The sequence below is a fragment of the Scyliorhinus torazame genome, chromosome 20 (assembly GCF_047496885.1).
Source record: "Scyliorhinus torazame isolate Kashiwa2021f chromosome 20, sScyTor2.1, whole genome shotgun sequence".
Taxonomy (NCBI): domain Eukaryota; kingdom Metazoa; phylum Chordata; class Chondrichthyes; order Carcharhiniformes; family Scyliorhinidae; genus Scyliorhinus; species Scyliorhinus torazame.
The window spans coordinates 28825872-28848481 of record NC_092726.1 but is presented as its reverse complement, the minus strand read 5'-3'; the positions used below and the strand labels follow the sequence as shown (position 1 = coordinate 28848481).

Genomic DNA, 22610 nt, shown 5'->3' with positions numbered 1-22610 from the left:
AGGCGGCCCGCTGAACATCATTCCTCCTGGAGGAATTCCAGGCAATTTACAGCTGCTGAATATAACCACGTTTAAACACAGGGAGAGCACTGGGTTTAATCGGCAAAGGACAAAAGCAAAACGCGACAAATGGTGGAAATTACATCAGAAAATGCTGGAAATACTCAGCAGGTCTGGCACGAATGGTAGCGACGAAAGCTCATTGATCTGGCTAATGGTTTCCCACTTCACAGACGCTAGCTGACTTGCTGAGTGTTTCCAGCACTCCCCGGCAAGTTAATGGTCACAGTTTGCTGGTGTGTCTTAACTCAGCAACAGCTCCTACCTCATTGAGGGTACAAAGCAACAGTTCACATGCACAAGTGGGGGAGGCAATGACGTAGTTGTATTGTCGCTGGACTAGTCATCCAGAGACCCAGGATAATGATCTGGGGACCTGGGATCGAATCCCGCCAGGGCAGGTGGTGGAATTTAAACTCAATGAAAATATCTGGAATTAAAAGTCTCAAGGTGACCATGAAACCATTGTCGGTTATTGTAAAAACCCATCTGGTTCACTAATGTCCGTTAGGGAAGGAAATCTGCTGTCCTTACCCGGTCTGGCCTACATGTGACTCCAGAACCCACAGCAATGTGGTTGACTCTTAAGTGCCCTCTGAAATGGCCTCGCAAGCTGCTCAGTTGTATTCAACCACTACTCCTACGGCGAGTAACTCACCTCCTAACCCCCACCCCCCCGCAAAGCCTGTCCAACACCTACAAGGCACAAGTCAGGAGTGTGATGGAATACTCCCCACTTGCCTGGATGAGTGCGGCTCCCAACAACACTCAAGAAGCTCCACACCATCCAGGACAAAGCAGCCCCGCTTGATCGGCACCCCATCCACAAACATTCACTCCCTCCACCACCGACGCACAGTGGCAGCCGTGTGTACCATCTACAAGATGCACTGCAGCAACTTAGGCAGCACCTTCCAAACCCGCGCCCGGCCCCGTCAGCACTCCGCGCCCGGCCCCGTCGGCGCCCCGCGCCCGGCCCCGTCGGCATCCCGCGCCCGGCCCCGTCGGCATCCCGCGCCCGGCCCCGTCGGCACCCCGCGCCCAGCCCCTTCGGCACTCCGCGCCCAGCCCGTCGGCACTCCGCGCCCAGCCCCGTCGGCACCCCGCGCCCAGCCCCGTCGGCACTCCGCGCCCAGCCCCGTCAGCACTCCGCGCCCAGCCCCGTCAGCACCACCAAGTCCTCCTTCTGAGCATCTGGGGACTTGTGCCAAAATTGGAAGAGAGGTCAGGCAGACTAGCCTGGCACCCATACTGACAGAACTATACTCTAGAAATAATGTTTCAGACAACACCGTCAGCAGACACGCCATGTCCCACTGCAGAACGGCCCCAGCAGAGGGGGCGGGCGCAGTGGTATACAGACAGGAGGAACCCCGGGAGTCCTCAGCATTGACTCCGGAGCCATGAAAGAAGGTCAGACTGGACAAGGAAATCTCCTGCTGGTTAAAGCTACCAGACCCCCCTCCACTGATGAATCAGTACAAGTCGAACATCATTTGGAGGAAGCACTGAGGGTGGCAAGGACACTGGATGTACTCTGGGTGGCGGACTTCAACATCCATCACCAATCTGACCAGTCCCAGCACAGACTGAGCTGACCGAGTCCTAGAGGCTGTTAGACTGGGTCTGGTTCAATGAAGAGGGCAGGAGGGTGTGCCAAGAGCAGCACCAGGCTCATGTAAAAAGGAGGTGCCCACCTGGTGAAGCTACAACATAAGCAGCAAATAACAGACAGAGCTAAGCAGTTCCACAACCAACGAATCAGCTGTAATCTCTGCAGTCCGGCACCCCCGACTCCCCAGAGCCTTTCCACCATCTACAAGTCAGGATTGTGATGAGGCAGCGGTATTGTCACTGGACGAGTAATCCAGAGGTCCAGGGTAATGTGTGGGTCACGGGGGGCCTACATGCGACTCCAGACCCACAGCAATGTGGTTGACTCTTCAATCCCCTCAGATGGGCAACAAATGCTGGCACAGCCAGCGATGCCCACGCCCCATGAACGAAAACTCCGCACTTGCCTGGATGAGTGCAGCTCCAAAAACACTCCGCCATTTCGCAAAAAGCAACCGCCCTGATCAGCACCCGCCAAACCACCTTCAGCATATCCACTCCCCCCACCGACGCACAGTGGCAGCCGTGTGCACCCTCTACAAGATGCACTGCAGGAACTCACCCAGGCTCCTTAGCCAGCACTGTTCAAACATTACAAAATGGAATGTTAACAACTGCGAAGGTTTGAGGCCTCAATGTATAAGGCTGCACAAGAGTTTGATGATATTAGACAGCACCTTCCAAACCCACGGCTACTACTATCTGAAGGGACAAGGGCAGCAGATGCATGGGATCACCACCTGCAAGTTCCCCTCCAAACCCCACGCCGTCCAGACTCTGAACGAATGGCAATATAGGTCACTCTCGCTGGGTCAAAATCCTGGAACCCGCTCCTTAAATGCACAGTGGGGGTATCTACACCACACCAACTGCAGCAGTTCAAGGAGACAGCACACCACCACCTTCTCAAGGGGCAATTAGGGATGGCAATAAATGCTGGGCCCGGCCAGCGACACCCACATCAAGAATACATGAAATGAAAATCACTTGTCACAAGTAGGCTTCAAATGAAGTTACTGTCAAAAGCCCCTAGTCGCCACATTCCGGCGCCTGTTCGGGGAGGCCGGCACGGGAATATATGTTTTAGAACATTACAGCGCAGTACAGGCCCTTCGGCCCTCGATGTTGCGCCGACCTGTGAAACCACTCTAAAGCCCATCTACACTATTCCCTTATCGTCCATATGTCTATCCAATGACCATTTGAATGTCCTTAGTGTTGGCGAGTCCCCTACTGTTGCAGGCAGGGCATTCCACGCCCTTACTACTCTCTGAGTAAAGAACCTACCTCTGACATCTGTCCTATATCTATCTCCCCTCAATTTAAAGCTATGTCCCCTCGTGCTAGACATCACCATCTGAGGAAAAAGGCTCTCACTGTCCACCCTATCCAATCCTCTGCTCATCTTGTATGCCTCAATTAAGTCACCTCTTAACCTTCTTCACTCTAACGAAAACAGCCTCAAGTCCCTCAGCCTTTCCTCATAAGATCTTCCCTCCATACCAGGCAACATTCTGGTAAATCTCCTCTGCACCCTTTCCAATGCTTCCACATCCTTCCTATAATGCAGCGACCAGAATTGCATGCAATACTCCAAATGCGGGCGCACCAGAGTTTTGTACAGCTGCAACATGACCTCATGGCTCCGAAAATCAATCCCTCTACCAATAAAAGCTAACACACCGTACGCCTTCTTAACAACCCTCTCAACCTGGTTTAAAACTCAGATTTGGCGGGGGTAGAGGTAGAAGAGGCCATTCCAAAGTGGCACCAATCAGATCTTGTAGAAATTGACATTAGAATTATTCGCGCAATGCTCAGCGGGATTACAGGCCCCATTAACCTTAAAGGGACAACGTTAAATGAGACCTTACTCTAATGGAGCTTCACCTCTCAGGTAGAGACACAGGTTGGCTCGCAGATTTAACATGTCAGACGGACCGCGAATTTCCCCTGCACCTCAATCTACCTCCCTTATATACCGCCTGCCCGAGCCTCAGTCTCCCCTCTGCCCCTGCCCTTAGCCCAGGCCCTGACCTGCACCAATATTAATTGCTACAAGGGGTCTGTGGATTTTGTAACAACGTAGCAACTGTGGGCGTGGAGCCTCAGAAGCAAAATGGTTGTGAGCCTGTAATACGGTATGCTTCTGCCACTACAGAGAGTGTCAGAGATCTGCGGGCATGCAGTAGTGACAGAATGATTACAGACTTTCTCAGCGACTCTGCCGTACCTTCTCCACGAGTCTCAGGCAGTCGTCCAGCATGTGGTTCACCCGGCTGGTCAGGCTCTTCCCCGCCTCCTCCTCCTCCTCGATCGCCTCCCAGAAAGAATGCTCCAAGTTCTTTTTAACGGACTGCACCGATCTCTGCAGAGGGGTGGGCATGGGAGGTCGCTTGTAGGCCTTGCCCTTGGAAGCCAACCATTCGTCAAGGCATTTCCTGAAGCAGAGTAGGAATAGCACAATTATAAATCAGTGATTGTGCATGCCAAAAAAAAACCATATCTGTCCTACGATTGCTGCCGATTGCATTATTTATCCTTTTGAGGCTAAGGGAGGGTCTTTTCAACTTTTTCCCCTTTTCCTCCTACTTCTCTTCTTCCCCCTAATCAGCTGCTTCAGTGATCCTCCCTCCATCCCAAGGTCAGAAGTGGGGATGTTCGCTGATGACTGCACAATGTTCAGCACCATTCGCGACTCCCCAGATAATGAAGCAGTCCATGTCCAAACGCAGCAAGACCGGGACAATATCCAGGCTTGGGCTGACAAGTAATATTCATGCCAGACAAGTGCCAGGTAACAACCATCTCCAACATCTAACCATCGCCCCCTAACATTCAACGGCATGACCATCTCTCAACAACCTGGGGGTTACCATTGACCAGAAGCTGAACTGGACCCAGCCACATAAATACTGTGGCTACCAGCGCAGGTCAGAGGCTGGGAATCCTGCGGAGAGTAACTCACCTCCTGACTCCCCAAAGCCTGTCCACCATCTACAAGGCACAAGTCATAAGTGCGATAGAACACCCCTCACTTGCCTGGATAAGTGCAGCTCCAACACTCGAAGCTCGACAGCATCCGGGACAAAGCAGTCTCGCTTGATCAGCACCCCATCCACAAACATTCACTCCCTCCACCACTGACGCACAGTGGCAGCCGTGTGTACCATCTACAAGATGCACTGCAGCAACTCACCAAGATTCCTTAAGTAGCACCTTCAGACCCACAACCATTACGATTTACAAGGGCAAGGCCACCTGGAGGCTCCCCTCCAAGTCACTCACCACCTCGACTTGGAAATATATCGGCCGTTCCTTCACTGTCACTGGGTCAAAATCCTGGAACTCCCTCCCTAACAGCACAGTGGGTGTACCTACACCGCACAGACTGCAGCGGCTCAAGAAGGCGGCTCACCCACCACCTTCGCAAGGGGCAATTAGGCAAAAACAAATGCTGGACTAGCCAGCGGAACCCACATCCCTCGAATGATTAATAAAATAACTAACAATTTAAAAACATAACTAGGAGCCTGAGATTTTCATTCTACATTGATGTGCACACGAATAGGAATATAAAGCCACGTCTTCTAGGAGCTTGGCTAATTGCCCTGTCTGACATTCAAAAAGGGTACAAAGACACAGAGGACAAGACTCGCCACCCAGCCCAGGAATGCCCTAATCGTCTGTGCCACAGCCAAAGTGATAGAGAACACAATTTCTTTCAAATTGAGACACGGACAAAGCAGGGGGTACAAATTCAAGCACAGATCTCGCTCCCCCCCCCCCCCCTCTGCATGTCTGGTGGACAGAAACCTCCTTTTGGAAACATATTTTCGAGAGAGCGAGAGAGACCGTTTGAGTGCAAGCAGCAAAGCTGCGGGTTGAAATAAAATCTAAGCCTTTTTCGGCAGTCAAAAGCTCTTACCTCCTTTCACCTTGTCCTTTTCCTGTCGGGCGCACGGTGCTTTCGCCTCGCTGACATTTGGCAGGGCCGAATGCCGTTGGGGTCGGTACCCCTCCTTTACTTCCCTTTGTACCCAGAGAAACAGACCACCAAGCTTCATGTATTCTTTGAGTCGATCTTGTGAATGGTTGCCAGATTGTCACTGGCTTCTTTCCAGTGGACTGGATTGCAATCGGAGGCCGTAAGCCAGTACCAGGCTTGGTTTTGTCACTTGCCAGCTGTTGGATCGAGTAGCCCAATCTCTTGTCTCCATCGTTCTGATCCATGTCATCGTTTGTGGACTGTTTTGGGTTTACTCCAACGGGTTTACCAGCACCGTGTGCCGCCTTGGCACTGCCGACGGGTTTACCAGCACCGTGTGCCGCCTTGGCACTGCCGACGGGTTTACCAGCACCGTGTGCCGCCTTGGCACTGCCGACGGGTTTACCAGCACCGTGTGCCGCCTTGGCACTGCCGACAGGTTTACCAGCACCGTGTGCCGCCTTGGCACTGCCGACGGGTTTACCAGCACCGTGTGTCACCTTGGCACTGCCGACGGGTTTACCAGCACCGTGTGCCGTCTTGGCACTGCCGACGGGTTTACCAGCACCGTGTGTCACCTTAGCAGTACCAACACATTTACCAGCACCGTGAGACGCCTTGGCGGAGCCAACAGGTTTACCAGCACCGTGTGCCACCTTGGTAGTGCCGACAGGTTTATCAGTTCCGTGTGCCACCTTGGTAGTGCCGACAGGTTTATTAGTTCCGTGTGCCACCTTGGTAGTGCCGACAGGTTTATCAGTTCCGTGTGCCACCTTTGTAGTGCCGACAGGTTTATTAGTTCCGTGTGCCACCTTGGTAGTGCCGACAGGTTTATCAGTTCCGTGTGCCACCTTGGTAGTGCCGACAGGTTTATCAGTTCCGTGTGCTGCCTTGGCAGTGCCGGCAGGTTTAGCTACACTGACAGTTGTCTTTGCCATTCCTGCCAATTTAGCTGTGCCAGGGCCCACTTTGGCTGTTCTGCCTATACCAATAGCCCTTAACCGATTATCTGGAACAATGTCCTTTGATCTGCCAACTTGCGTTTGAATTGCCTGATTTGTAAACGGTTTGATTAAAGATGTACTGACATAGTGTCCGGTATTTGGAGCCATATCCACCACGTACTTGCTCGGCTCTGGATAGACTGATTTACGGAGATTTGCAGCACATGTTAACGTGGCAGGGTTTAAATTTTCTTCATTTTGGTCTGAATGAGCTGCCCAAGCAGTAGGTTCATTTTCTCCTGCAGTCAAATCCGCAGGGAATAGGGTGGGTGCTTTTGTGTGGGCCGCGACCTTTGCTTGGGGAAACGCGGGAGCAGTTTTGGAGCGCGTTTCCTTGGCTTTGGAGGTTTCCGTGTTGGGCTGAGTGTTGGAGGTGGCAGCCAGTGATTTGACAGCTAGTGATTTGACATGGTTCGCAGATCTGGAGTGGCTGGTGTATGGGAGTTTTGTCGTCTTTGTGGGACCACCACTTTTCAGCGCTCCTCCCTGAAAGACAATTATAAAAAGCTCAAAGCAAGTTGATTCAGTGAGTAAAGTCGACATTTCATTGCCCAAAGCTTGTCCTTGAATTGGACTTGGTTAACATTCATTGCTCTGATTAATTAATAGAAAAAGGGGGGGGGGGGGGAGAACGGGGGACATTTGCACCTTTTCCAATGCCCATCTTCCACAGATGTTTTAATCCCTCGAGATTGTTCAGCCCCTTTCCCTCCTTATCACGTACAGAATGCCCAAGCATCTCTCCGTAGACATGCCTCCACGTCACCTTGATACTATTCTGACACAACATTGGGCCATCCTCCTGTGCTTTCAGACACTATCTACATTCACTCAAGATCACATCCGCGCAGATCCAAAACCTTTCTCCGGCCCTCCTGCTCTCTTTCCTAAGGTCGGCTCGAACGCCTCTCTGTCACCTTTAGTCTTCATCGCTCCAACCCCGTTTTCTCTCCTCACGCCACCCACTCTGGTGAGCAAAATTTTGACAATCTGCAGTACATTCCCCACAGTAAGCTCAGCTCTCCCTCACCTTGGTCCTTGCTAGATCGCTTGAGCAACAAGATTCAATTTAAAACGAGAACTGGCAAATCCTTTCACGGACAAGCACCAATCCACCTGCCCCAGCAGTAACTCGATTCCTCCCCCCCACCACCCTTAAAAGATTTGTCATGCGAGAGTACCTTGAAGAAATGGGTGTTTATATAAATAGCTGTAGTGAGAGTACCTTGAAGAAATGGGTGTTTATAAATGGGTGTGCATATAAATATCTGCAGTGAGAGTACCTTTAAGAAATGGGTGTTTACAGCTGCAGTGATGTCAGAGAGTGGGTGGAGCTGGGCTGTCTGTCAGCTTTTTACTTTCGTTTTAGGCTATTTGCTGCAGGGTGGGTTTCAGATTCATTTTCCATGTTGGAGCTGAAGCCAGACCGAGCAGGTGTACTGCTGCTCTCTCTGCCATCAAAAGACTATCTCTTGATCATTTGGTGAATTCAGAATGATAAATGTTTTCAGTAGTGAATGTAAACCTGATGTGCTTCAGTTAAAAGGTGTTTCTTCTGTCTTCTGGATGTTGTGGGTCGGGTGAACTCCATGATACACTTTGGGGTTCTCTAACCCTGGCCCATAACAGGTTCTGCGCTCAAATTCTGCGCTTAAACTTTTTATTCAAAAAACGGAATCACTTCTCAAAATCCATCCATCACCCCTCCATTCTGAGGTCAATAACAGTTTTCCTCATGTCGGTCCTTTTTAAAAAAACATGAACAACATTGCTGCATTGATGCAGCATTTTCAATGCAATAGCATCCCAAGGTACCTCATTGGAATATTATAAAACTGAATTGACATGAGCCACTGAATTGTATTCGAGCAGTTGGACAAAAACACTGAAGTGGCCGTGGCGAGAGAAAAGACACAAAAAAGAGAAAACTAACAGAGAAACAAAGAGACAGCACGGTAGCATAGTGGTTAGCACTCATGGTCCCAGGTTCGATTCCCCACTGGGTCACTGTCTGTGTGGAGTCTGCACGTTCTCCCCGTGTCTGAGTGAGTTTCCTCCGGGTGCTCCGGTTTCCTCCCAGTCCAAAGATGTGTAGGTTAGGGGGATTGGCCATGATAAATTGCCCATAAGTGTTCAAAGGTTGACTGGGGTTTACAGGGATTGGGCGAGGAATTTCACGGAAGTTGGAATTGGGTCAAGGGCAGATGCATTTCTACCTCTGGGCCAGTCCTGTTAGAATTTTATAAGTCTCTATGAGATACCCCCTCATTCTTCTGAACTCCAGCGGGAACAATCCCAACCTAGTCAATCTCTCCTGGTACGCCAGTCCCGCCAACCCTGGAATCAGTCTGGTAAACCTTTGCTGCACTCCCTCGAGAGCAAGAACATCCTTCCTCAGATAAGGAGACAAAAACTGCACACAACATTCCAGGTGTGGCCTCACCAAGGCCCTGTACAAATGCAGCAAGAGATCCCTACTCCTGTACTCAAATCCTCTCGCAATGAAGGCCAACATACCATTTGCCTTCTCTACCACCTGCCGCACCTGCATGCTTACCTTCAGCGACTGGTGTACAAGGACACCCAGGACATTCCCCTCTATAAATCAATAGCCATTCAGATAATAATCTGCCTTCCTGTTTTTGCTACCAAAGTGGATAATCTCACATTTATCCACATTATATTGCATTTGCCCATTCACTCAACTTGTCCAAATCGCACTGAAGCATCTCTGCATCCACCTCACAGCTTTGACACCTGCAAATTTGACTGGTTTAGCACAGGGCTAAATAGCTGGCTTTTAAACCAGACCAAGGCAGGCCAGCAGCATGGTTCAATTCCCGTACCAGCCGCCCCGAACAGGCGCCGGAATGTGGCGACTAGGGGCTTTTCACAGTAACTTCATTTGAAGCCTACTTGTGACAATAAGCGATTTTCATTTTTCATTTCATTTCAAATTTGGAGATATTACATTTAGTTCCCTCATCTAAATCATTGATATATATCTTGAATAGCTGGGATCCCCGGCACAGATCCCTGCCGTATCTAGCTCGTCACTGCCTGCCATTTGGAAAATAAAACATTTATTCCACTCTTTGTTTTCTGTCTGCCAGCCAGTTTTCTATCCATCTCAATACACTAACCCAATCCTGTCCGCTTTAAGTTAGCCAAGTACCGCCAAGGCCGCTATCTCAATCCGTAGGTTTGTTGATGTCAAGGACTTGTTCAGATGGACTTTCTGGGGGGGGGGGGGGGGGGGGGGGGGGTAGTCATTCCAAACAAACCTGTTGGACTTTAGCCTGGTGTTACAAGACTTCTTACCGTCCTGACAGTTTGGTAGCTCCTGCAATGGGCGGAGAAGGCAAAGCCACAGAACAAAACCATGTGTTGAGATCTCAATTCATATCTGGCACAGAAATTCAGAGCCAACGGTCAGAAAACAGATCTTTTTCACAATGAAGAGAATGCATATTTACCCACCGCTAATCACGGAATAGTCCCATCGTCCGGTATCGTTCCTTACACAGAAGGGGGGCTACTACCTTGATGCAAAGGCAATCTTTTATCTCGTGACTTAAGTTTGATGTGGAGGATAACATTCCGAAGACTTACCACGCCAACTTTGAACGGAGCGGTTGGTGGCTGTGTTTTTCGATTAGTCTTGTCCCCTAAATAGTACCTGAAGAGAGAGAATATTTTTTCACTCACAAACGGATTCAAAATAAAGGGCACCAGGTTTAGAAATTATTTAACTCAACTTCAATCACACACACACACACACACACAATGGGCGGCGCGGCAGCTCAGTGGATAGCACTGTTGCTTCACAGCGCCAACCCGGGTTTGATTCCCCGCTGGGTCACTGTTTGTGCGGAGTTTGCACGTTCTCCCCGTGTCTGAGTGGATTTCCTCCGGATGCTCCGGTTTCCTCCCATAAGTCCCGAAAGATGGGCTTGTTAGGTGATTTGGGCATTCTGAATTCTCCCTCTGTGTCCCCGAACAGGCGCCGGAGTGAGGCGACGAGGGCTATTCACAGTAACTTCACTGCAGTGTTAATGTAAGCTGACTTGTGACAATAATAAAAATTATTATAAAATGAGGAAAGAAAGCCAATTCGGGAATGTCAATCTTACTTATGATCAGAAGTGTTATCCTAAATTGGGCTAAGCTATGTTTAAGGATATTTTCGAAGGTTATTGATACCTATGTCAAGCGGGGCTTTTAAACAATGCCTGGTAATTGTAGATCCCTTTCCACAAATCTGTTTCACAAAAAGAAACACCACGAGCTGGATTAGTATTCAGTCCCGGAGTCGACAAATGCTTCAAAATCGAGGATATGCCAGAGGATTATAAAGAGGATTTCTACATCGATGGATGTGGTACAGAATCGAGAAAGCTGCCCAAAGACAGACAGCAATTGATCAATGCAATTAATTTTTTCTGTTCCCACGTGCAGAGATACAGGTTCAATTCCTTGATCTCTACACAGAGAAGGGATTACGAGGTGTGTTCAGCCGTAACCTGTCCAGGCAGACTCCATAGATTTGGAGTGACCAGTTAGCACAGTGCAAGAGGGGGGAACGCAAACATAGAGGCAGTTTAAAGTGAATTCAGAGTATGCCAAAATAAACCTGGGATTCAATGCAAGCTATTTGTTATAATATAGTATAAATATACAAAATAAACCCAGTGACAAGTTTGGAAATATAGGCACACCGTTACTGGATCGCCACACTACCAGAAGGATGTGGATGTTTGGAGAGAGTGCAAAGGTTTACCAGTATATTGCCTGGTCTGGAGGGTGCTAGCTATTAGGAGAGGCTGAATAAACTAGGAAATTTTAGAAAGACGGAGGCTGAGGGGAGACTTGATTGAGGTCTACAAAATTACAAGAGGTACAGACGGGATGGATAGTCAGAAGCTTTTTACCAGGGTGGAAGACACAATTACATGGGGGCACAGGTTCAAGATAAGAGCGTGGTGCAGGGGAAGAGTTTTTCACACAGAGGGTGGTGGGTGCCTGGATCGCGTTGCCAGTGGAGGTAGTAGAGGCAGGCATGATAGCAACGTTTAAGATGTTTCTTGATAGACACATGAACGGGCAAGGAATGGACAGATACAGACCGTTTGGGCAATAAGTAGGTCTACATAAGGAATCTGAATCGCCGCTGGCTTGGTGGGCCAAAAGGTCTGTTCCAGTGCTGTAATGGTGGAGGGGAGATGTGCAATAATTCGTCCACCCAGAGGGTGATGGGGTCTGGAAGTCACTGCCCGACAGGGAATGGAGACAAAGACATTCGACTCGGTTAGAAGGTGCCTGGATGTGCACCTCACGGGCCGCAAACTGTTGAGCAAATGCTTGAAAGTGGGACTAGGCTGGGCTGGTGTGATCACGATGGGCCAAGTTTCCTGCTTCTGTATTGTACCCTGCAAATTTAAGAATACTCTAACCAATAAGTGATCATCCTAATGATCAATTCCTTCCACAGATTGCAGTACACAATTTAATGCAGTAATGAGCACAGACTGAAGGTGTAGACAAGCAGATTACTGCCATAATAGCGGTAACTTCAATCGTTTCTTGTACTCCAAGCATTCATTCAAAGAGAGATGTGGCCACAGAGAGTCCATCATTGAAATTGTAACAAGCCTGTTGTTATAACTAATGTGACACACACCTGGCATTGGGGCCTGGAACCTTCAATTTTCCCTTTCTGGAGAGATAGGCTTCAAGCTGCTGCCTTCGGAATTCTGTTTCAGAGACAAATGACAAAGCATTGGAATTAATCTGAAAAATGCACCAAACTCATGTTCAACAGACGGTTACTTGACAAGTTGGAGACACTGTTAAAGTGACAGACTAGTTCACAGAAAACAAAATTGCAAATCATCTAAGGCAGCAACGTTTTGGCTGCACCCGAGTTGGAGATTCTCTCTACTCTCCTCAATGTGGAGGTGGGCAACGTTTCAAAACATTCCAATCGCTCGGAAACTTCAGCAGAAATTGAATGGCAGTTCACCGTACTGCCTTAGTTAGAGGAAAGCATTTTCTCTCGTGTCACGTCACATTCAAGAGGGGTGGCAGTACTCCCAGGATAAAGTCACAACCATAATTTCCCACACAGCTAAGGGAAGGCCAATATAACATAGAACAGTGCAGGACAGTACAGGCCCTTAGGCCCACGATGTTGTGCCGACCATTTATCCTAATCTAAGATCAACCTAACCTACAAACCTTCAATTTACTGCTGTCCATGTGCCTGTCTAAGAGTCGCTTAAATGTCCCCAATGACTCAGACTCCACCACCTCTGCTGGCAGTGCATTCCACACACCCACCACTCTCTGTGTAAAGAACCGACCTCTGACATCTCCCCTATACCTTCCTCCAATCACCTTCAAATTATGTCCCCCCGTGACAGCCATTTCCGCCCTGGGGAAAAGTCTCTGGCTATTCGCTCTATCCATGCCGCTCATCACCTTGTACACCTCTATCAAGTCACCTCTCTGCCTTCTTCGCTCCAGTGAGAAAAGCCCTAGCTTCCTCAACCTTTCTTCATAGATATCTCTATATAATTAAATACACACACTATAAACATATAGTTATATACAAATAATAATAATAATAAGCGCTTATTGTCACAAGTAGGCATTAATGAAGTAAGTGTGAAAAGTCCCTAGTCGACACATTCCGGCACCTGTTCGGGGAGGCTGGTACGGGAATTGAACCCACGCTGCTGGCATTGTTCTGCATTACAAGACAGCAGTTTAGCCCACTGTGCTAAACCAGCCCCTATACAATACTATACAAATATACAATACTTGCAGCATATATAAACAGTTTGACATATAAAATATTATACACACATAACGTAAGCTTCTAACATATAAATACATTATGTACACTTTAAGTTCACGTCCACACACAAACACAGATTTTATATATTGATGTAGGTGACAGTTTCAGTGAGGGATTTACAGATGTCTGTCAGGGTAACTGTGTAAAGGGTGTGACAGGGACTACTGTTTACACTGATATATATTCTACATATAGATGTAGGTGACAGTGTGAAGGGTGTGACAGGGATTACTGTTTACACTGATATATATATATATTCTATATAGTGATGTTGGTGAGTGTATAGGGTATGACACGGTTACTGTTCACACACATATATATACTATATATTGATGTAGGTGAGTGTATAGGGTGTGACACGGTTACCGTTCACACACATATATATATACTATATATTGATGTAGGTGAGTGTATATGGTGTGACACGGTTACTGTTCACACACATATATATACTATATATTGATGTAGGTGAGTGTATAGGGTGTGACACGGTTACCGTTCACACTGAGATATACGTATTGATGTAGGTGACAGTATATAGGGTGTGACACGGTTACTGTTCACACTGAGATTGTATATTGATGTAGATGAGTATATAGGGTGTGACACGGTTACTGTTCACACTGAGATATATATATTGATGTTGGTGACAGTATATAGGGTGTGACACGGTTAACACGGATATATATATATTCTATAAATCGATGTTGGTGACAGTGTAAAGTGTGTGACACGGTTACTGTTTACACGGATATATATATGTATATATATATATATTCTAAATATTGATGTAGGGGACAGTGTATAGGGTGTGACACGGTTACTGTTCACACTGAGATATATATATTGATGTAGGTGAGTATATAGGGTGTGACACGGTTACTGTTCACACTGAGATATATATATTGATGTAGGTGAGTATATAGGGTGTGACACGGTTACTGTTCACACTGAGATATATATATTGATGTAGGTGAGTATATAGGCTGTGACACGGTTACTGTTCACACTGAGATATATATATTGATGTAGGTGACAGTATATAGGGTGTGACACGGTTACTGTTCACACTGAGATATATATATTGATGTAGGTGAGTATATAGAGTGTGACACGGTTACTGTTCACACTGAGATATATATATTGATGTAGGTGACAGTATATAGGGTGTGACACGGTTACGGTTCACACTGAGGTATATATATTGATGTAGGTGACAGTATATAGGGTGTGACACGGTTACTGTTCACACTGAGATATATATATTGATGTAGGTGAGTATATAGAGTGTGACACGGTTACTGTTCACACTGAGATATATATATTGATGTAGGTGAGTATATAGGGTGTGACACGGTTACTGTTCACACTGAGATATATATATTGATGTAGGTGAGTATATAGGGTGTGACACGGTTACTGTTCACACTGAGATATATATATATTGTAGGTGAGTATATAGGGTGTGACACGGTTTCTGTTCACACTGAGATATATATATTGATGTAGGTGAGTATATAGGGTGTGACACGGTTACTGTTCACACTGAGATATATATATTGATGTAGGTGACAGGATATAGGGTGTGACACGGTTACTGTTCACACTGAGATATATATATTGATGTAGGTGACAGTATATAGGGTGTGACACGGTTACTGTTCACACTGAGATATATATATTGATGTAGGTGAGTATAGGGTGTGACACGGTTACTGTTCACACTGAGATATATATATTGATGTAGGTGAGTATATAGGGTGTGACACGGTTACAGTTCACACTGAGATATATATATTGATGTAGGTGAGTATATAGGGTGTGACACGGTTACTGTTCACACTGAGATATATATGTTGATGTAGGTGACAGTATATAGGGTGAGACACGGTTACTGTTCACTGAGATATATATATTGATGTAGGTGAATATATAGGGTGTGACACGGTTACTGTTCACACTGAGATATATATATTGATGTAGGTGAGTATATAGGGTGTGACACGGTTACTGTTCACACTGAGATATATATATTGATGTAGGTGACAGTATATAGGGTGAGACACGGTTACTGTTCACACTGAGATATATATATTGATGTAGGTGAGTATATAGGGTGTGACACGGTTACTGTTCACACTGAGATATATATATTGATGTAGGTGACAGTATATAGGGTGAGACACGGTTACTGTTCACACTGAGATATATATATTGATGTAGGTGAGTATATAGAGTGTGACATGGTTACTGTTCACACTGAGATATATATATTGATGTAGGTGACAGTATATAGGGTGTGACACGGTTACTGTTCACACTGAGATATATATATTGATGTAGGTGACAGTATATAGGGTGTGACACGGTTACTGTTCACACTGAGATATATATATTGATGTAGGTGAGTATATAGGGTGTGACACGGTTACTGTTTACACTGAGATATATATATTGATGTAGGTGACAGTATATAGGGTGTGACACGGTTACTGTTCACACTGAGATATATATATTGATGTAGGTGACAGTATATAGGGTGTGACACGGTTACTGTTCACACTGAGATATATATATTGATGGAGGTGAGTATATAGGGTGTGACACGGTTACTGTTCACACTGAGATATATATATTGATGTAGGTGAGTATATAGGGTGTGACACGGTTACTGTTCACACTGAGATATATATATTGATGTAGGTGAGTATATAGGGTGTGACACGGTTACTGTTCACACTGAGATATATATATTGATGTAGGTGACAGTATATAGGGTGTGACACGGTTACTGTTCACACTGAGATATATATATTGATGTAGGTGACAGTATATAGGGTGTGACACGGTTACTGTTCACACTGAGATATATATATTGATGTAGGTGACAGTATATAGGGTGAGACACGGTTACTGTTCACACTGAGATATATATATTGATGTAGGTGAGTATATAGGGTGTGACACGGTTACTGTTCACACTGAGATATATATATTGATGTAGGTGAGTATATAGGGTGTGACACGGTTACTGTTCACACTGAGATATATATATTGATGGAGGTGACAGTATATAGGGTGAGACACGGTTACTGTTCACACTGAGATATATATATTGATGTAGGTGAGTATATAGGGTGTGACACGGTTACTGTTCACACTGAGATATATATATTGATGGAGGTGACAGTATATAGGGTGAGACACGGTTACTGTTCACACTGAGATATATATATTGATGTAGGTGAGTATATAGGGTGTGACACGGTTACTGTTCACACTGAGATATATATATTGATGTAGGTGAGTATATAGGGTGTGACACGGTTACTGTTCACACTGAGATATATATATTGATGTAGGTGAGTATATAGGGTGAGACACGGTTACTGTTCACACTGAGATATATATATTGATGTAGGTGACAGTATATAGGGTGAGACACGGTTACTGTTCACACTGAGATATATATATTGATGTAGGTGAGTATATAGAGTGTGACACGGTTACTGTTCACACTGAGATATATATATTGATGTAGGTGAGTATATAGGGTGAGACACGGTTACTGTTCACACTGAGATATATATATTGATGTAGGTGACAGTATATAGGGTGTGACACGGTTACTGTTCACACAGATATATATATTGATGTAGGTGACAGTATATAGGGTGTGACACGGTTACTGTTCACACAGATATATATATTGATGTAGGTGAGTATATAGGGTGTGACACGGTTACTGTTCACACTGAGATATATATATTGATGTAGGTGAGTATATAGAGTGTGACACGGTTACTGTTCACACTGAGATATATATATTGATGTAGGTGACAGTATATAGGGTGAGACACGGTTACTGTTCACACTGAGATATATATATTGATGTAGGTGAGTATATAGGGTGTGACACGGTTACTGTTCACACTGAGATATATATATTGATGTAGGTGAGTATATAGAGTGTGACACGGTTACTGTTCACACTGAGATATATATATTGATGTAGGTGAGTATATAGGGTGAGACACGGTTACTGTTCACACTGAGATATATATATTGATGTAGGTGACAGTATATAGGGTGTGACACGGTTACTGTTCACACAGATATATATATTGATGTAGGTGACAGTATATAGGGTGAGACACGGTTACTGTTCACACTGAGATATATATATTGATGTAGGTGACAGTATATAGGGTGTGACACGGTTACTGTTCACACAGATATATATATTGATGTAGGTGACAGTATATAGGGTGTGACACAGTTACTGTTCACACTGAGATATATATATTGATGTAGGTGAGTATATAGGGTGTGACACGGTTACTGTTCACACTGAGATATATATATTGATGTAGGTGAGTATATAGAGTGTGACACGGTTACTGTTCACACTGAGATATATATATTGATGTAGGTGAGTATATAGGGTGTGACACGGTTACTGTTCACACTGAGATATATATATTGATGTAGGTGAGTATATAGGGTGTGACACAGTTACTGTTCACACTGAGATATATATATTGATGTAGGTGACAGTATATAGGGTGTGACACGGTTACTGTTCACACTGAGATATATATATTGATGTAGGTGAGTATATAGAGTGTGACACGGTTACTGTTCACACTGAGATATATATATTGATGTAGGTGAGTATATAGAGTGTGACACGGTTACTGTTCACACTGAGATATATATATTGATGTAGGTGAGTATATAGGGTGTGACACGGTTACTGTTCACACTGAGATATATATATTGATGTAGGTGAGTATATAGGGTGTGACACGGTTACTGTTCACACTGAGATATATATATTGATGTAGGTGACAGTATATAGGGTGAGACACGGTTACTGTTCACACTGAGATATATATATTGATGTAGGTGAGTATATAGGGTGAGACACGGTTACTGTTCACACTGAGATATATATATTGATGTAGGTGAGTATATAGGGTGTGACACAGTTACTGTTCACACTGAGATATATATATTGATGTAGGTGACAGTATATAGGGTGTGACACGGTTACTGTTCACACTGAGATATATATATTGATGTAGGTGAGTATATAGGGTGTGACACAGTTACTGTTCACACTGAGATATATATATTGATGTAGGTGACAGTATATAGGGTGTGACACGGTTACTGTTCACACTGAGATATATATATTGATGTAGGTGAGTATATAGAGTGTGACACGGTTACTGTTCACACTGAGATATATATATTGATGTAGGTGAGTATATAGGGTGTGACACAGTTACTGTTCACACTGAGATATATATATTGATGTAGGTGACAGTATATAGGGTGTGACACGGTTACTGTTCACACTGAGATATATATATTGATGTAGGTGAGTATATAGGGTGTGACACGGTTACTGTTCACACTGAGATATATATATTGATGTAGGTGAGTATATAGAGTGTGACACGGTTACTGTTCACACTGAGATATATATATTGATGTAGGTGAGTATATAGGGTGTGACACGGTTACTGTTCACACTGAGATATATATATTGATGTAGGTGAGTATATAGGGTGTGACACGGTTACTGTTCACACTGAGATATATATATTGATGTAGGTGAGTATATAGGGTGTGACACAGTTACTGTTCACACTGAGATATATATATTGATGTAGGTGAGTATATAGAGTGTGACACGGTTACTGTTCACACTGAGATATATATATTGATGTAGGTGAGTATATAGGGTGTGACACGGTTACTGTTCACACTGAGATATATATATTGATGTAGGTGAGTATATAGGGTGTGACACGGTTACTGTTCACACTGAGATATATATATTGATGTAGGTGAGTATATAGGGTGAGACACGGTTACTGTTCACACTGAGATATATATATTGATGTAGGTGACAGTATATAGGGTGTGACACGGTTACTGTTCACACTGAGATATATATATTGATGTAGGTGAGTATATAGGGTGTGACACGGTTACTGTTCACACTGAGATATATATATTGATGTAGGTGAGTATATAGGGTGTGACACGGTTACTGTTCACACTGAGATATATATATTGATGTAGGGGACAGTGTATAGGGTGTGACACGGTTACTGTTCACACTGAGATATATATATTGATGTAGGTGAGTATATAGAGTGTGACACGGTTACTGTTCACACTGAGATATATATATTGATGTAGGTGAGTATATAGGGTGTGACACGGTTACTGTTCACACTGAGATATATATATTGATGTAGGTGACAGTATATAGGGTGTGACACGGTTACTGTTCACACTGAGATATATATATTGATGTAGGTGAGTATATAGGGTGTGACACGGTTACTGTTCACACTGAGATATATATATTGATGTAGGTGACAGTATATAGGGTGTGACACGGTTACTGTTCACACTGAGATATATATATTGATGTAGGTGAGTATATAGGGTGTGACACGGTTACTGTTCACACTGAGATATATATATTGATGTAGGTGAGTATATAGGGTGTGACACGGTTACTGTTCACACTGAGATATATATATTGATGTAGGTGACAGTATATAGGGTGTGACACGGTTACTGTTCACACTGAGATATATATATTGATGTAGGTGAGTATATAGGGTGTGACACGGTTACTGTTCACACTGAGATATATATATTGATGTAGGTGAGTATATAGGGTGTGACACGGTTACTGTTCACACTGAGATATATATATTGATGTAGGTGACAGTATATAGGGTGTGACACGGTTACTGTTCACACTGAGATATATATATTGATGTAGGTGAGTATATAGAGTGTGACACGGTTACTGTTCACACTGAGATATATATATTGATGTAGGTGAGTATATAGAGTGTGACACGGTTACTGTTCACACTGAGATATATATATTGATGTAGGTGAGTATATAGAGTGTGACACGGTTACTGTTCACACTGAGATATATATATTGATGTAGGTGAGTATATAGAGTGTGACACGGTTACTGTTCACACTGAGATATATATATTGATGTAGGTGAGTATATAGAGTGTGACACGGTTACTGTTCACACTGAGATATATATATTGATGTAGGTGAGTATATAGAGTGTGACACGGTTACTGTTCACACTGAGATATATATATTGATGTAGGTGAGTATATAGAGTGTGACACGGTTACTGTTCACACTGAGATATATATATTGATGTAGGTGAGTATATAGGGTGTGACACGGTTACTGTTCACACTGAGATATATATATTGATGTAGGTGAGTATATAGAGTGTGACACGGTTACTGTTCACACTGAGATATATATATTGATGTAGGTGAGTATATAGGGTGTGACACGGTTACTGTTCACACTGAGATATATATATTGATGTAGGTGAGTATATAGGGTGTGACACGGTTACTGTTCACACTGAGATATATATATTGATGTAGGTGAGTATATAGGGTGTGACACGGTTACTGTTCACACTGAGATATATATATTGATGTAGGTGAGTATATAGAGTGTGACACGGTTACTGTTCACACTGAGATATATATATTGATGTAGGTGACAGTATATAGGGTGTGACACGGTTACTGTTCACACTGAGATATATATATTGATGTAGGTGACAGTATATAGGGTGTGACACGGTTACTGTTCACACTGAGATATATATATTGATGTAGATGAGTATATAGGGCGTGACACGGTTACTGTTCACACTGAGATATATATATTGATGTAGGTGAGTATATAGAGTGTGACACAGTTACTGTTCACACAGATATATATATTGATGTAGGTGAGTATATAGAGTGTGACACGGTTACTGTTCACACTGAGATATATATATTGATGTAGGTGAGTATATAGGGTGTGACACGGTTACTGTTCACACTGAGATATATATATTGATGTAGGTGACAGTATATAGGTTGTGACACGGTTACTGTTCACACTGAGATATATATATTGATGTAGGTGACAGTGTATAGGGTGTGACACGGTTACTGTTCACACTGAGATATATATATTGATGTAGGTGAGTATATAGGGTGTGACACGGTTACTGTTCACACTGAGATATATATATTGATGTAGGTGAGTATATAGGGTGAGACACGGTTACTGTTCACACTGAGATATATATATTGATGTAGGTGAGTATATAGGGTGTGACACGGTTACTGTTCACACTGAGATATATATATTGATGTAGGTGAGTATATAGGGTGTGACACGGTTACTGTTCACACTGAGATATATATATTGATGTAGGTGACAGTATATAGGGTGTGACACGGTTACTGTTCACACTGAGATATATATATTGATGTAGGTGAGTATATAGAGTGTGACACGGTTACTGTTCACACTGAGATATATATATTGATGTAGGTGACAGTATATAGGGTGTGACACGGTTACTGTTCACACTGAGATATATATATTGATGTAGGTGACAGTATATAGGGTGTGACACGGTTACTGTTCACACTGAGATATATATATTGATGTAGGTGAGTATATAGAGTGTGACACGGTTACTGTTCACACTGAGATATATATATTGATGTAGGTGAGTATATAGAGTGTGACACGGTTACTGTTCACACTGAGATATATATATTGATGTAGGTGACAGTATATAGGGTGTGACACGGTTACTGTTCACACTGAGATATATATATTGATGTAGGTGACAGTATATAGGGTGTGACACGGTTACTGTTCACACTGAGATATATATATTGATGTAGGTGACAGTATATAGGGTGTGACACGGTTACTGTTCACACTGAGATATATATATTGATGTAGGTGAGTATATAGGGTGTGACACGGTTACTGTTCACACTGAGATATATATATTGATGTAGGTGAGTATATAGAGTGTGACACGGTTACTGTTCACACTGAGATATATATATTGATGTAGGTGAGTATATAGGGTGTGACACGGTTACTGTTCACACTGAGATATATATATTGATGTAGGTGACAGTATATAGGGTGAGACACGGTTACTGTTCACACTGAGATATATATATTGATGTAGGTGAGTATA

General features: G+C 44.2%; 1 protein-coding gene across 1 annotated transcript in view; it reads right to left on the bottom strand.

Moving 5' to 3' along the window:
• LOC140397025 (uncharacterized) overlaps window positions 1-22610 on the bottom strand; it is a 39298-nt gene that overhangs the window by 15349 nt on the left and 1339 nt on the right. The window contains exons 2-5 of the mRNA XM_072486069.1: window positions 12347-12419; window positions 10279-10345; window positions 5603-7152; window positions 3908-4115 (exon numbers count right to left, since the gene is read on the bottom strand). Coding sequence (XP_072342170.1) covers window positions 3908-4115; window positions 5603-7152; window positions 10279-10345; window positions 12347-12419 — 1898 coding nt within the window. The remainder of the gene's footprint in view (window positions 1-3907; window positions 4116-5602; window positions 7153-10278; window positions 10346-12346; window positions 12420-22610) is intronic.